This window comes from Tamandua tetradactyla, chromosome 3 (assembly GCF_023851605.1).
Source record: "Tamandua tetradactyla isolate mTamTet1 chromosome 3, mTamTet1.pri, whole genome shotgun sequence".
In the NCBI taxonomy this organism is placed as follows: Eukaryota; Metazoa; Chordata; class Mammalia; order Pilosa; family Myrmecophagidae; genus Tamandua; species Tamandua tetradactyla.
In genome coordinates, this window is record NC_135329.1 from 210,982,297 (window position 1) to 210,999,711 (window position 17,415).

The 17,415-nt window shown below is 41.9% G+C and overlaps 1 protein-coding gene across 11 annotated transcripts in view; it reads left to right on the forward strand.

Moving 5' to 3' along the window:
• Positions 1-17,415, forward strand: part of TRPM8 (transient receptor potential cation channel subfamily M member 8) — a 161,806-nt gene that overhangs the window by 65,476 nt on the left and 78,915 nt on the right. For all 11 annotated transcript variants that reach the window (XR_013173138.1, XR_013173139.1, XM_077155502.1 and 8 more), the window contains 4 exons: positions 3,992-4,116; positions 7,832-7,905; positions 14,330-14,486; positions 15,353-15,530. Coding sequence is in view for 9 of the 11 variants with exons in the window: in XM_077155502.1 (XP_077011617.1) it covers positions 3,992-4,116; positions 7,832-7,905; positions 14,330-14,486; positions 15,353-15,530 (534 nt within the window). In the remaining 2 variants the exon portion in view is untranslated. The remainder of the gene's footprint in view (positions 1-3,991; positions 4,117-7,831; positions 7,906-14,329; positions 14,487-15,352; positions 15,531-17,415) is intronic.

The following is a 17,415-nucleotide window of genomic DNA, read 5'->3' on the forward strand; positions in this document are numbered from 1 at the left end:
TTCTTTGTTTATGTACACAGGATATCAAGCCTTTATCCAATATGTGGTTTCCAGATATCTTCTCCCATTGAGTTGACTGTCTCTTAACCTTTTTGACAAAGTCCTTTGAGGCACAGAAGCTCTTGATCTTAAAGAGTTCCCATTTGTCTATTTTTTTCTTTTGCTGCTTGTGCTTTAGGTATAAAGTTTAAGAAGCTACCTTCTATTGAGATCTTGAAGATGTTTCCCTGCATTTCCTTCTGGAAGTTTTATGGTAACTGGATCTTACATTTAGAGCTTTAATCCATTTTGAATTAAATTTTGTATAGGGTGCAAAGTAGGGGTCTTCTTTCATTCTTTTGGCTATTGATATCCAATTCTCCCATGCCCATTTATTGAAAAGACTATTCTTTCCCAGTTCAGTGAATTTGGGGGCCTTTTTGAAAATCTGTTGTCCACAGATTTGGTGGTTTATCTCTGCATTCTTGATTCAATTCCATTGATTAACATGTCTATTTTTGTGCCTCAAAGGACTTTGTGCCATTACTATGCTGTTTTGACCACTGTGGCTTTATAGTAAGCTTTAAAGTCAGGAAGTGATAGTCCTTCTACTTCACTCTTCTTTTCTAGGATATCTTTAGCTTTCGGGATCTCTTTCTCCTTCAAGTGAATTTGATAATTAAGACTTCTCCAAGTCTTCAAAGTGGATTGTTGGAATTTTGATTGATATTGCATTGAATCTGTAGTTCAATTTGGGTAGAATTGACATATTAACAATATTCAACCTTCCTATCTATGAGCATGGAATGTTTTTTCATCTATTTAGGTCATTTTCAATTTCTTTTAGCAATGTTTTGTAGCTTTCTGTGTACAAGTCCTTGTCATCCCTGGTTAGGCTTATTCCTAGATACCTGATTCTTTTGGTCGCTACTTTGGAATGGAACTTTTTCCTTAATTGTCTCTTCAGAAAGGTCATTGCTTGCGTATAGAAACATTACTGATTTTTGTTTATTAATCTTGTATCCCACCACTTTGCTGAATTTGTTTATTAGCTCAAGTGGCTTTGTCATAGATTTCATAGGATTTTCTGAGTATGGGATTATGTCATCTGCAAGTAATGAAAGTTTTACATCTTCCTTTCCTATTTGGATGCTGTTCTGGTTTGCTAGCTGCCAGAATGCAATATACCAGAAACAGAATGGTTTTTAAAAAGGAGAATTTATTAAGTTGGACATTTACAGTTCTAAGGTTGTGAAAATGTCCAAATTAAGGCAAGCCTATGAAAATGTCCAAATTAATGCACCAATAAGAGGTTACCTTCACTCAAGAAAGGCTGATGAAATTTGGGGTTTCTCTCTCAGCTGGAAGGGCACATGGTGACATCTGCTAGCTTTCTCTCCTAGCTTCTTGTTTCATGAATCTCCCCTAGGGGCATTTCCCTTCTTCATCTCCAACAGTCTTTGGCTACATGGGCTCTAAAGCTTATTCCAAAATGGTGCCCTCTTAAAAGGCTCTAGTAAGCCACCCCACCTTGAATGGGTGGAGACACATTTCCATGGAAACCATCTAATCAAAATTTATCACCCACAATTGGATGGGTCACATCTCGATAGAAACAATCAAAAAAGCTCCCACTCAGCAATATTGAATGAGGATTAAAGAACTTGGCTTTTCTGGGGGTACACAACAAATTCAATCCAGCACAGATGCTTTTTATTTTTTTCTTCTTTCTAATTACTCCAACTAGGACTTCCAGTACAATGTTGAATAATTGTGGTGACAATGCGCATCCTTGTCTCATTCCCGATCTTAGAGGGAATGCTTTCAGTCTCTCACCATTAAGTATGATACTGGTTATAGATTTTTCATATATGCCTTTTATGATATTGAGGAAGTTTCCTTCAATTCTTACTTTTTGAAGTGTTTTTTTTTTTAATCAGGAAAGGATGCTGAATTTTGTCATATACTTTTTCAGCATCAATGAAGATTGTTAATGTGCTGTATTATGTTGATTGATTTTTTTTGTTGAACCACTCTTGCATTCCTGGTATAAATCCCACTTGTTGGTGATGTATAATTCTTTAAATGTTTCACTGGATTTGATTTGCTAATATTTTATTGAGATTTTTGCATCTGTGTTCATTAGGGATATTGGTTTGTAGTTTTCCTTTCTTGTAGCATCTTTATCCAGTATTAGAGTGATGTTAGCTTCACAAAATGCTTTAGGTAGCATTCCTTTTTTTTTATCATTTTTTTGGAAGAGTTTGAGCAGGAATGGTGTTAGTTCTTTTTGGAATGTTTGATAAAATTCCCCTGTGAAGCTATCTGGTCCTGGTCTTTTCTTTATGGGAAGATTTTTGATGACTGTTGGAATCTCTTTACTTGTAATTGATTTGTTGAGATCTTCTATTTCTTCTAGAGTCAATATAGATAGTTTGTATGTTTCTAGGAATTTGTCCATTTCTAAGTTGTCTAGTTTGTTGGCCTATAGTTGTTTGTACTATTGTCTAATAATTTTTAAAATTTCTTCAGGCTTCATGGCAACAACCCCCCTATCATTTCTGATTTTGTTTATTTGCATCATCTGGCTTTTTTTCTTTGTTAGTCTATTAGGGGCCTATCTATTTTATTGACTTTCTCAAAGAACCAACTTTTGGTTTTGTTGATTCTTTCTATTGTTTTATTGTTTTCCAGTTTGTTTATTTCTGCTTTGATCTTTGTTATTTCTCTTCTTTTATTTGTTTTGGGGTTAGTTTATTGTTCTTTGTCTAAATTCTCCAGGTGAGCAGTTGAGTCGTCAATTTTTGCTTATTCTTCCTTTTTATTTTTATTTTTTAAATTTTTATTTATTTATTTATTTATTTATTTATTTATTTATTTATTTATTTATTTATTTATTTATTTATTTATTTATTGCATGGGCAGGCACTGGGAAATGAACCTGGGTCTACAGCATGGCAGACGAGAACTCTGCCACTGCACCACCATGGCCCACCCGTCATTCTTATTTTTTTAAATATAGGCATTGAGGGCAATAAATTTCCCTCTCAGCACTGCCTTTGCCACATCCCCTAAGTTCTGATAGATTGTATTTTCATTATCATTTGAATCCAGATATTTACCAATTTCTCTATCAATTTCTTCTTTGATCCCTGATTATTTAACAGTGTATTGTTTAGTCTCTATATATTTGTGAAATCTCTGTGTCTTTGGTGATTATTAATTTCTAGCTTCATTCTGTTGTGGTCAGATAAAGTGCTTTGGATAATTTTAATCTTCTTAAATTTACAAAGACTCCTTTTATGTCTCAGCATATGACCTATCCTGGAGAATTGAAACATGTCTTTTAAAGGTTCCTCCATGTCTTTTTGTGGCTTGATAACTTACTTCATATTAATCACAGAATAACGTTTCATTGTATGGATGTACTGCAGTTTGTCTATCCATTCATCCAAGGAAGGACATCTGGGTTGCTTCCAATTTCTGCCATAAACATCCATGTGTAGGTTTTTGTGTGAGCATAGTTTCCAACTTACCTGAGTAAATATCTAGGAGTGTGATTGTTGGATTGTATAGTAAGGTTGTGTTTGACTTTATAGGAAGCTGCCAAATGCTCTTCTAAAGTGCTCTACTGTTTTGCATTCCCAGCAGCAATGAATGAGAGTTCCTGCTGCTCCACAGCCTTGCCAGCACATGGCATTGTTGATGATCTGAATTCCAGCCATTCTAATAGTTTATAGTAATACCTCATTATCATTTAGATTTACAATTCCCTAATGATGTCTGACTGGAAGCATCTTTTCATATGCCTATTTGCCATATGTCTTCTTTGATGAGGTGTCTGTTCAGCTCTTTTGCCCATTTTGTAATTGGGTTGTTTCACTTGTTGTTGAGTTTTAAGACTGTATATTTAATCATTCATCAGATATGGGCTTCATAAATATTTTCTTCCTTTGTATGGCTTGTCTTTTCTTTCTCTTAATGTAACAGAACATTTTATTTTTCTCTACAGAAGAAAAGATGCCCCATGAAGGTGCCAGGTTCAGCATGAGGAACAGAAGGAACGATACCTTGGACAGCACTCGGACCCTCTACTCCAGTGTGTCTCGGAGCACAGATGTGTCCTATAGTGAAAGTGTAAGTCACACGTGTCGTCGGCAAATACTGTAAAATTTTCAAATGAATTCCTTTGGCAATTAAGATTATTTGGGGACGAATGGTCTTCCTTTAAAGAAATATATCTCAAAGTTTAATATTTTGCTTTCTGAGTTATTTTTGTCAAATGTACAAGCGTTTTTTCATTGTTTTTTCCCCCAAGTATTTCTACTTTAAAGACTATAGCTGCAACGCTAACAAGTTGTTAAATAATGCATTTGTTAACTGACTTTTATGAATTTTTAAACGCCACGTTAAAAAAAAATTCATTTCCCTGGTTAATGCTTGCTTTAAGTCCTGTCAATACATATCAGAACTGTTTCTTGAATCTAATAGGTCCTTAAACTGCATAGACAGGGTCTCATTTTGGGTCTGCATCTGCTCTTGTGATAGCTCTTAATTGCTTTCTTGCCCACCCTTCTCCCTTTTTGCCTGGCCACCCTTCATATTATCTTGAGAGTTAGCTTCCAAAGACATGCTAAATCATTGCTTATTGATGAGCTGGACTCGGGAAGATGCAAGGAGGTAGATTTCCTTTGTGCCTTCCTGACTCCCATCTGGGTCTCTGATAACACTTTAAATAATTCCCAAAGCTTTTCTGCACCCTTTCAGGCTACACTGAATGCTCTCGTCAGGTGATAAAATCAGCAGTCCAGCCCCCATATCAAGGGTCCCTCTTAATGACAAGATAATGGTTAGTTTTGGAGAAAAGGAAAGGGGCAGAGGTTGGGGGGAGGACATGAGAGGGGCTTCTGGGGTCCTGGTAATTTCAGTTATTTGGTCTGATTGGTGGCTGCATGGTTGCTGACTTTGTGATATATCACTGAGTTGCAAGCAAAGATGAGGTGCTCCCCAAGCTGGGTATGCCTCCTAGGGCCACGGGTAGAGTGAGGTAAGCAAGACACCCAGGGTACAAAGTTTAAGGAGGTCCTCATTCTTAGATGTCCATTCTGTACTTACACAAACTTGTGAGTGAACACCTCCTTAAATTTTGCATGCAGGTCTCACCCTAGCCTGGGCTCGGTGGGAAACAAACAGTGACCAAAGGACCCTGGTGGCTCCACACAATGAGCCAATGAAGGACCTTCATAGAGGGACAGTTGGGAGGGAGGTGAGGGAAGGTGTTGCTTCCTGTTGAAACGGAGCTCGAAGGATATTAAGGAATGATGAGAAAGAAAGAAAGGAAGAAGGAGAGAAAGAAAGACACAGACGGGCTCAGGGGGTCTGAAGCTTGAGTTTACTTCAGACAGACTTCAGACAATTTTACTCTTAACCAGATTCTGGTTATATACCACAGGATGACAATAGGCATGCATGCATTTCCTAAGGGAACAAAGTTCTTATCTTTCAGTGTTCTTCCTTCATACTTAAAATAACCATTTGGGGTAAACAAACATTCTCTTCCCCCCAGACTGCTCTACATAACAATCTCCACAGTTTACTGCCGCCATCCTGAGGCCAGCTGCTTCCAACAAATTCTGCAGGTCTTGTTTTAACACTTGGCTCCTACAGGAAGGGTCAGGAAAGATCCTTATAGATTGGTTCATTTGGATTAAGACATTGGTGTCTCTGGGAGATGAAAGAGCTGATGCTTTCTCTTCTGGATCCCCAGCCACTCTCCCTTTCAAGGCCAGCCCACTGGATTTCCTGGTGTGACTTCCTATTCGCCTGAGTCCAGCCTGATGTGGATGGTCATTGGGTATCAGGTTTTGCTATTTGGAGCAATGCCACGTGGAACCTTCTTGTGTGTGTATATCAGGACTCCCTGGAAAATGTTGTTTGGGTTGAGGCCAGGTAGATGAAAGTGACCTCCTCACCATCACGTGGTCTGGATTTAAGAAATAGGATTCAGTGGGGGAAAGCTCTGTTCAAAGGGTTGGAAAGTGGAGGCCTAGCTCTTTGTTCCTTGATGATCTCTGAGGATGTGCAGGGGTCAAGTCACTGCTGAAGGAGCCGTGGACTCTGCTCCAGGAGTTGCCCCCCAACCCCTTTTTAGAGTGCACAGTTGGTCACGGCCTTGACATTGGGGAGGAAGATTCAGGGTTGGCTTCTCTAGCAGCCTTACTTGTGAGGTCACCTGGGCAGTGTTTCAGTTTGCAAAAGCTGCTGTAATGCAATATACCAGAAATGGGCTGTCTTTTACAATGGGAATTTATTACATTACACATTTACAATTCTAAGGCCATGAAAATGTCCCAATTAAGGTATCAACTAGACGACACTTTCTCTGAAGGAAGGCCGCTGGTATATGGAACACCTTTGTCAAATAGCAAGGCACTTGGCCAGCATCTGCTGGTCCTTCTCTCCTGGGTTCCTCTGTGGGTCCCCTCTCAGCTCCTCTGGTGACTATTTTTCTCTAAGCTCTCTCCAGACTTCTCTGGATGGTTCTCTCTCTGCTCTCTGGGCTTTTCCTGTCTTTTATCCTTATAAAGGACTCCAGAAAGGATTAAGACCCACCTTGAATTGGGTGGGTCACATCTCAATTGACACAACCTATGCAAAAGGTCCCACTTACAATAGGTCTGTATCCAAAGGAATGGATTAAAAGAACACGGCCTTTTCTGGGGTACATAACAGCTTCAAACCAGCACAGGCAGGAAGTTGTCTGAGGAGTTCAGCCGCCATTGCCTGCAAACTTGAGTTGGTGGGGGAGGGAATGTTCTAATGGTTCCAGGTCTCGAGGCAAGACAACCTCGTGAAGCTGAAAACCCATTGCCAGGCAGTCTGAGTGTGCAGCATGCTCACAGGAGAACCTGCCTGTCTCCACCAAGGGCTACTCCTAAGGGACTAATTTACCAGTGGTGCCAGTTTACTCTCCCATCCGTGGTGGGCACGAGGACCCATTGCTGCCCCTCCCCCCCACCCCCCCCACACCTGGCATGGTCTCCTTTTTTGTTTTTACCAACTTGGTTCTTACTGTGGTTTTGCTTCACATTTGCCTCCTTGCTAATGCAGCTGAGCTTCTTTCCATATGTTTGTGTTTTTGTTTGGGTGACCTCTTTTATTAAATGGCTGCTCATGTTTAGTATCTCTTTCTCCATTGGATTGTCTGTCTTATTCTCAATGATTTATCTTTTTGAAATATATATTCTGTTTGCCAATCCTATGATGATTAATACATGTTTCAAATATCTCCTCCCAGTCTGAGAAATATTGATGTTTTGTAGTTATCTCTCATGTGTTCCCATGTCACTTGCTTCTGTCAGCTTTTGTTTTTGGTTTATAAAGGCTTTGGATTGTTTGTCAGAATTAGGTTCCGAGCATGCCTTGGACTTAACCCCTGGGGAGACAAATACAAATATAGAAGGATTTTTTGAAATATATCTTTTAATAAGCAAGCACAAAACAAATGGGGATCTGCCTTACTATATCATTTATGCTAAATTCTCAATAAATACTTATATTCTCCCTAGTAGTCTTAGAGATAGAAAAATATGATTTGTATGTGGATAATGCCATTTATGTACAAGGTAACTAAATGTAAATTCCAGAAAAATTTGCATTTATTTATTAAAATTTAAACTTATGCCTCCTTTTAAAAATTGTGTGTATTCTAAAAGTATGAAAAGATGATGGGAGATATGAATATGTGTTAAATTCTTTAAGTCATTGAAGTAGGTTATATTGAGTATTCATTAATGACAGCAGGGGGTGAGAATAAATTTGTGACGTGTTGTCCCATGTTCTTTGCCCAAAGGACCTGGTGAATTTTATTCAAGCAAATTTTAAGAAACGGGAATGTGTCTTCTTTACCAAAGACTCCAAGGCCACGTAAGCAACTATTCTCCCCCCTCTTCTTTTTTTCTATGGGCAAAATAAATCATCGATAACTATTACAACAAAACAAACACCCACTGGTTCATTATTAAAGATGTTTTCATCTGGTAATTCTCAGAAATGGTGTGTGAGCAGGAAGAATTTGGCAAGTAGCTTTGTAGTTTCTCCCTACAGCAACATCATTTTGTTTTATATGTTTAGCTTTGGTGACAGTTGGTGAAGTCAGGAAGGGAAGCTGTCTCTCCTTTAGCATTCCTGTGGACCTGCAAGCCCCCTGAAGGACGGAGGCAAAGAATGCTGTTTTATAGAGCTTGGCAGGGCAATGCCATATGGGGTCACATACGGCACCTGAATGACTTCTCTCTCAGCCCTCTCTTCCCTCCTGTTGTCTTTGGGCTTTTCCATTTACCTGTTTGTTCATTTGCTCTGAGCCACCTGTTTTTCAGAATTTTGAGGCAGGACTACAAAAGTCGTGGGGAGCTGTCCCCAGCAGCTTAGCATACAGGAGGTCCCAATCAATGTTAGTTAATAAATCATGCTGACTTTTCCCAAAGGAAATGCTCCTGGATATAATGAAATCATTTCAGTCCTACCTCCCACTCATCTGTTCCCCTTTTGCCCCTTTGCTTCTGCCTGCTGGAAATGGAAGAAAGCGTCCAACTGTTGATTGATAGGATAGTTGTTGTTGGAGTTTATAATTGAAGTTGTTGCTGGAGTTTATAATTCAAGGATTACAATTGTTAAACTAGAACAAAGGCAGTGAGGGGGGGTAAGAATAAGAAAAGCAGACATTTTAGAGGCTGCTTGCTAATTGTGCTACTTTGAGCCAACTATTCTCTTTATGAACCAAATTCTTTTAGAAAAATCTAGCAAAGCATACCTCATGCGTATAGTAAAGATTCAATGAGATCACACATAAAATGCCTGCCATAGTGTCTCGGAGCATAAAAGGTTCTCAATAAAAAAGGTTTTCTTACTTAGTGTGAATCAGAAAATGAACATTTGAAAAAACTAAGAGAGCTCTAATTTGACATTGGTATAAACTTATTCATCATAAATCATTCGGGTAGAGTAAACTTTATAAGTCAGGTATTTATTCTCTGAATGTTTCACTGAAGGATCTTGCTGCTAATCTATTTGTTTGACAGATGGAAAGTACAGTTTGGCTTCATTCATTCATTCAACAAATATTTGGTGAGCACCTACTATGTCACAGGGACTTTACGTACTTGATTAGTAATTCTACAATCACCCTGTAAGATAGCTGTTACCATTTGACAGAGAAGACAAGTGAAGGCCTGAGAAGTTCAGGATTTCCCCCAAGGTCACAAGGCCACTAGGAGAGAGGTGGGGGATTTGAACCGGGTTTTCTAATTCTTCTGTAGTGCATTCTCTTGTTCTCCTGCTGCCTCTCTAAGAATGGCCCTGTTTTATGCAAAGTGTGTTCATCAGCATTTTCTTAAATACAGCTATCCCATCTAACTGGCTTAGGTGAAAGGGGGGTAGGTGGTAATTGGATCTCACAGCTGAAGAACACGGCCAGACCCAGGGCTCAGACAATGTCACCATGACCCTCCCTTGCCACCTGTTTCTGCCTTCCTCTGGATGGGCAGACTCTTTGCAAGTAGTCACAAAAGGGACACCATATCTTTGGTTTACCTGGGATCAATTTATTGTTTTACCAGTGGAGGAAAGAGAGAGTTTCATTCCTAGATTTCACCAAGTCCTGGGCTGAGGTTCATGGGTGCTTATTGGCCTGGCTTGGCCCAAGTGCCCATCTCTAAACTAATCCCCAGGGCTGGAGAATGGAATATATCGATTGGCCAGGCTTGAGTGATGGGTGAGTATGGACCCAGTGTGGACAGGGGTGATTCCTCCAAGGAAATTCTGGGAGCTCTTACTAGCAGAAGGGGAAATAGATGCAATTTAGAGAAACACATAGCTGTTCACTTCACAGTGCTTGATTTCACTCAAGTCTGAGGCCAAAGGAAAGGAGATGCAGTGAGAAGCCCCTAGCCTCAGCAACACAAGCAGAGGGGAGAAACCACAGGTTTTCCAGTTTCCATCCTAGAAGGGATACAAGGTTGCAGACCAGAGTCAAGACTCTATAAGCTTTGAAGTTCCCCATGTTTATTGTTTTCATCTCTCTGTAGGTAGTGGAACACCCCGTGTAACCTAAATTACTCATCAGATTGGGGAATTGAATGAATTTTGATATTAATATTAATATCGAAATCCAAATTTTGCTGCCACTTGCCACACTAGCTGACATAGCTTGCCCAAAGTGTCCTCTGAGAGTCCCCAAAGTGGTCACACATGTGCCAGTGTGTCCAGATTCACTCATGTCTCTCCACTCTAACCCTGTCACTGTCTGTTTCTTGAGTAGCCACTGAGAGGTGGTGCTTCCCCTGCTGCTCAGCTCAGGGGGCGGCCTCCTGGCATTCCTAAGGCTGCAAGCCCCTGCAGCTGGGTTTGTTCTCTTCAGTCCTCACTCTCTCAGCCATGTTGGGTTCCAGGTAGAAAGAGGAAGGACACTCCTTTCACTCCTTTCACTGTAGTGCAGTAGAACCTCCTGCGATGATGGGAATATCGTCAGCTCCATCCAATATGGCTGCCATCAGCTACATGTGGCTACTGAGAACTTAAATGTGGCTAGTGCAACCGAGAGAATGAATATTTGAATTTTATATTGAAATGTTATTTTATATTTAATTAATTTAAATACAAATTTAAATGGTGACATGTGGCTGGTGGCTACCACGTTGTGTAACCCAGCTTTACCAGATTCAGACCTGGCCCAAAGGGTACTGTTGTCGATCCTGAGTGACTCCCATCCTTTCCATTTACCCTCTCTGACATTTCTACCCCTCCACTAGGTGTCTGTACCCCAGCATTTTTCTCCATTGATAAGATAATTCATGCATACTGGTGCATGGAAGGCCACCAGCCCACAGACCATTAAGGAGGAGCTAGACCACTCTCTCATACCCCTATCCTTGGAAGGGAAAAGGGCTCATGAGTCTGTTGTAGGAGTGACCGTGGAGAAAGCAACTCTCTTCCCCATCCTGCAGTGTGCTAGGGTGGGCGGGTGTGAACAGATCCCAGAGGATAGTGGGGTGGTAATAGCTATCGACTGAGAAAAAGTAAACCCTAGAGCCTATAGTGAAAATGACCCTGAGAAATACTGGGAAGCAGTCTTGGCCTAGGAAGCGCCCTAGGGTTAAACAAGATAAAAGACTGTAGAGAGCACACTCAATTCTGGTTGACTTTTCTTTCTTGGCTACACTGAGTGATGTCCCTGTGAATGGTTCCAAAATGGAGGCAAGGTTGCTGCTGAGGGGATGATTTGGGTTCTAGGCTCTAGCTCAACTTTTGTAGCTCTAGAAAATATTAAGTATTTTGATAGAAGTTTTGAGTAAGGACAATTTTCGTACACTTTAGTAATTAAGACTTTATGCTTAAGGAACTCAGGCTAGCTTAAGCTAAAAGGGGGTGGGGGTGGGACCTAAAAGGAAACAAGGCTGTCCTGTAGAACCTAGGATCAGAGAAGTGGCTGGGACTCTAGAATGATTAGATTCCATGACTGAAACACATGGAGATCCAAAAAACCCCCTTTGTCCACCTTTCATCTCCACTTCTCCCTGCAGGCCTGTTTCCTCTCCCTCAGTGCAGATACATTGATGATGTTTTGCCCAGGCATTCCGTGGCACAGGCCTAGACCTAGAGAGAGATGAAAGCAGCTCTTTTGGTCCTAGTACAAGTTCCTAAGAAAGGGATTCATGTCAATCTTGCCTTAACTTTCTACCCTGGACCTATCAGCAAGGACAGTTTCACAGGTTTTGGTGCCTCCAGCAGTGACAGCACTGATGTATGTCAGTGGCCTGCCACTTGGCAAAGTGAGCTGCATGAGAAGGCTCCCACTGGGATGCATTTGTTCCTCATTATCAAATCTCTTTGTTGAGCGGCTTTGGTAGTTGCCTTCACTCCCAGTACTACCAAAAAAGCTCTCCATTAGCAGGATAACTCCAGGTCCATGTAACACGATTGAAGCAGATTGTACAGCACCCTTAAAACTTGTTGCAAAACAACTATTTTCTGCTCGTATTGTATTTTTAGATGCAGCCAGAGAAACGCATAGCACTATCAACGTCTTGCAAAATGAAAGCATGGTCCTATGCTTTGCCGTTCTATCAGATACTCGCATCAGACATCAACATCTTGAGAATACAGCCCTTCCTCTGGGAACTACAGCTTTGTACACTTAAAACTGCCTTCTGAAAGGCAAAAATACCTACTTGACAAAAACCACTGAGGATGAATGAAGATAGAAACTTTTACAAGAAGGCCAAATCAATGTATTCATTCATTTTTTCCTTCATTCAGACAATGTTTGCTGAGTGCCCTCATGTGCCTGGAACACTGGGACAGAGAATATAAGAGAGACAGTGTTTATCCTGGAGCGAACCTTAGCAGGGTTTCCTTACTCTGTATACTTGTATTTGGCCCAGTCTGTCCAGGAAATGCTTGCTCCAGAGTAAGGATGGCTGTCTCTGTATATGGCTGTGTACTACACATGGGGGCTGTATACAGATTCATGGGGGCTGAATACAGTCTGTGTTCTGTCCTTGCACCCTAAAACAGACCAGGAGCTGCCAGATGAGGGTACCTTTTTCAGACAGGCTAGCTGTTTGAACACTTACTCTGTTGTGCAAACTGGAGGCCGGTGAGAGTGAGGTAGGCACTGATTCTGCTAATAATTGGTCATCAGGTGTAAACTGGCACGGTTCTGGCCCTATCTCGCTCCATTGTTCCTTTGCTCTCTCAGAAAAAGGCACAACCTGACTTACTTCAGTGGCTGAACATATCTTTACCTTGCAGTTCTCCAGACTCTTTGCAATGGACCTCGGTTCTCCTCCTCCACTGGCGATGGCCTCTTTGAATTCATAAAACCCTTCAGAATCTTGTCCAGGATCGATCAGCGAGAGAATAGAGAGAGATGAGGAAGCACGCATGTTGGGCAGGCAGAAAGAAACCAGAAGGAGGCTGAACAGTGCCTCACTACTAGAAAAGCTGATTTGGCCACTGTCTTAGTTTGCCAGGGCTGCTAGGACAAAGACCACTGACCAGTTGGCTTAACCAACAGGAACATACTGTCTCTTAGATTTGGTGGTTAGAAGTTCAAATTGAGGTATGGTGGGCCATGCTTTCTCCCAGGGTCTGCAGCATTCTGATGCTAGATGGCAATCCTTGGGCTACCTTTGCTTATAAGTACATCTCTTAATAGAGGGGTCAAACAATCATGGAATTATATATGTTTAGATTTTTTTTAAATCTGCTCTTTTGATTCTTTTCTGTTGCTACTGCCTTTGTGATTCCTTGATTTGTGTGTATGGAAGTACCATAAACTAACAGTCACTTTGGCAGAACGTGAGCCCTACCCAGCTAGAAATTCAATTTATTCTTAACCCGCACAGCAGGCCTGCTAGGGAAGAGGTTATGCTAGGGTAGAAGGAAGGCTTTTATTTGTTTTTTCTCACTGCTCTTTGCTGAGTGTTCTTCTTAGGTGGGCAGAATCTCTTTTCTCCACCTAGAATTGCAAGCAAGTTGGGGCAGGAATCATATCCAATTCATCTTTGGATACCAGCCCAGGTCTGACCCAGAGTGGGCATTCAATCAATATTTACTGATTGATTACAGTAGGCTGGGGAAAGGAGGAGGAGAAGAGGGTTTACCATTCACTGTATATCTTTTTATGGTCTTCCAGTTTTGTATCATGCATCTTTGCCATTTAGTAAAATATCAAATGTAATTCTATTACTCTTTTAAATAAAAGATCTGGAGCTCATTTAGTGCAGCTTGTGCTTGCAAACTTCCCATGGCAGTTAATGCTCAGTATGAAAAAGATGTTCCTATTAATTTCTGAGAGATTTTGGGATCCTCCCAGGGGCTCCCACCCCCTACAAGTACAGCCCATGGGGAAGATGGCGCACCTCCTTTCAGAGAAGCGTTTCTGGTCTGGGAAAATTGGAAGCATTGGCATTGAGACCTGCCCCAGGGCTCCTATGCGCCATGAGCCATGTAGGAGTTTATAGCTTCCAGATTTCCAAGAGTCAGTCCCATAATAACTTTAGGGCTACCGATACAGATGGAAAAGGCCTGCTTTTCTCATATCCTCACTGTCAGCACAGAGCGAGTTTGTTGGCAGAAGGCCAACAAACAACAGGGATAAAGCATCCAAATAACTTTTCAGCAACCAACTGAGATGATGAGAATTGTCTGGAAAGAAAACTTGGTGGTGCAATTTCCTTTTATGCTTATTTAATCTCATAATTAGGGGGTTATTCAAAGAACCACGATGAACAATTTCAATAGCTTTAATGAAACTTGATCCTCCCCCTCAATGTCTTCTTCTGCTCAGAGAGAACGTGTGCAAGTGTGGGTATGCCCAGAGCCAGCACACAGAAGGCACCCAGGTCAACCAAAGTGAGAAATGGAATTACAAGAAACACACCAAGGAACTTCCCACTGATGCCTTTGGGGATATTCAATTTGAGACGCTGGGGAAGAAAGGAAAGGTAAATGGTGGTTTTCCACTTTGAATAGCTAATTCCTATGCTAACATGACTCAGGCTACCTGAAGTTACCTCACTTGTCTACCACCTTGAAGGTATGGAAATGACATCCGTGTTGGATGCTACAAAAGGCAGGATGGATGCTTCGGACAGTTGTCCCACTTTATCTGCCTTATGGGTATTCCTGAGAATACCTGTTGCTGTGAATAAGGTGACATTTCCCTCTGTGCACCTACACCTCAAGCTGTAACACAGGGTTTTGCAAAGATGTGTAATGTTTAGAAAGAGTCTTCTCTGAAATCCTCCTGGGTCCCTTGTCTTGGTTACGGTCCCCTCCCCGGACTCCTCCAGCTGGAAGCTGGGACAGCACCTTGACCTCTCACATCCCCAAACCCTGTCAGTGCAACCTCAGAATCTGACCCAGCTCCATTCATCGCTGGCCCTTCCCAGGGTGTCTGCCCCAGAATGGGCCACAGCCACCGCTGGTCTGGATGGCAGCAGGGCAGCCTCCTCCCAGCTTTCCCTATCTCTGTAGTGGCTTCTCAATTTACATTTCAATATTAATTCCATCCTGTTTCTACTCTGCTTAAAAACCCCAGTGGCTTTTACTGCCTTCAGGATAAAGTCCTAAATTCTCAACCTGGCTTGTAAGGCCCCCCACGGTCCTCCAGCCTCGCTGGACACCCGCATCTTCCCGCTGTCTGTCCAGCCACACTGGTTCCTTCACCTGCGTCCCCCAGCCCTACCCCAGGGCCTTTGCACCGCCCTGCCCCCCGCCCAGGACCCTGTGTGCTCCCATCCTTTCCCCACCCTTCCCATGCGGTCTGGAGAGCACGAGGCTGGCTGATGCGTCCCCTCTCCCCGCGCAGTACCTCCGTCTGTCCTGTGACACCGACGCAGAAACCCTCTATGAGCTGCTGACCCAGCACTGGCACCTGAGGACGCCCAACCTGGTCATTTCTGTGACCGGTGGTGCCAAAAACTTCGCCCTGAAGCCGCGTATGCGCAAGATCTTCAGCCGGCTCATCTTCATTGCCCAGTCGAAAGGTGCGCAGAGCGGCGCCCTGGGGGGTTGCGCCGGCAGGTGGACTATACCCGGGCAGGCGGCGCATCTGGGCGCAGGTGGCCTATTCGGGGGCAGGGGATCCAACTGGACGCAGGTGGCCCATCCAAACTGCGTGCAGGACGTCCGTGCAGACTGGGAATTGAGCAGCCTGTACAGCTCGTCCCCAGAACCCAGATGTTATGGAAGCTCTAGGTTTAACCATTATCTGGTTAAAAGCAGAGTCCTCAAATGCATGGACAGCCAGGGGATCTGGCAGGGGACACGGGGCTTCACCGAGTAACCCTTTAAAAATCAGCAGGAAGGTACTTTCTTGTGGGTAATTTCAGTTCTTCTGAATCTTCTACAGTTTTTTATTGTACTATTTCTCCAAATGAGATTTTACCCAGGAGATTCTGGTGAATCAAAAGAGGAATATTCAATTTGTTTACTCTTTATTTTTGAGATCAATGGGGTACTTTTGGGAGTAGGGGCCAGTGCCTTGCCTGCGTGGCAGTGCTTGGTGGTGGCAAAAGCAAATAACCCTGGCTTTCTTATTTGGAATATTCAGCTTAGCTTAGCATTTCACTGCTTTTTACTTTTTATTTTGAGAAATTTTGCACATATAGAAAAGTTACAAGAATAATATAATGAGCATCTGTATGCTTTTTACATAGATTCACCAACTGTTAATATTCTCCCATATTTGTCTGATCTCTTTCCATAAATATCCACATTATGATTTATATTTTCTTTTTGGGGAACATTTGAGTACAAGTGGCAGATATTTTGACTTTTGGTCACTAAGTACTTCAGTATGCATCTCTTAAAAACAGGGACGTTCTCTTATATAGTCCGATACAATTTTCCAACTCAGGAAAGTTAATATTGGCTAATATTGTCAATATTAGTCACTATGTTAGTCAATCTAACAAACAGGTCATGTTCAAGTTTTCCTAGTTATCCCAACAGTGTCACATTTTTCTCCTTCTGGATCCAATTCGTTTAGCTTTCCATATCTTTTTAGTTTTCTGTTATCTGGAGCTGGACTTCTTTTCATTGTTTTCCATGACATTTTTGAAGAGTACAGGCTAATTGTTTTGTAGACTGTCCCTCAATTTGGGTTTAACTGATATTTCTCATACTTCAGTTCAGTTTATCTAATTCAATGTTTGGTTTTTAAACTTCTTTAACTAAGAATATTAGTTGGCTAGCAGAACTAAGGAAATGTGTCTTATTGTCAATATAAACTTAACCTTATTGCCAAAAAATTATGATGGTTATTTCCCCTTCATTCTTCTTATTTCCTGACCCATCCAGAGGAGGGCACTGTGGGCAGTAGTTTGTTATAAATTTGAGAAACTCGGCTACTTTACTACTAAATCCTGAACACTTATCACTCATTCACTCATTTGTTCAACCATTCAACAAATACTTATTAAATACCTGCTATGGCCAGGAATTCTTTTAGGTGCTGGGAATATAGCAGAGAAAAAAACAGATAAGAGCCCCTGGCCTCCTTGGAGGAGATCACATTCTCACTTCTGTGAAGCAGGAAAGCCGGAGCTGGGAAGTTGCCATCCTCATGGTCCATTGCGTTAGCTATGGGGAGGGCTATGTACACTTCTGTTTGCCTAATTCAGAACAGGAAACGTTATGGGTCTGGAGCTCCTGTCCTGTGAGAACTGGCTGAAGGAAGTGGGTATGAAACTTCTAAGGACAGTACCGCATTGGAAGGACTTTTACGCGAGAGGTGACTACACTTGATCCTCATTGCTGAAGACAGTTGTTAAATTAGAGAATGGAGACAAACGTGTAGCGATCAGATAAGAGGGCTGCCTTGGGATTCCTGAGGCATCCACAGTAGAGCTAAGAGGTAGGCGGTGGCTC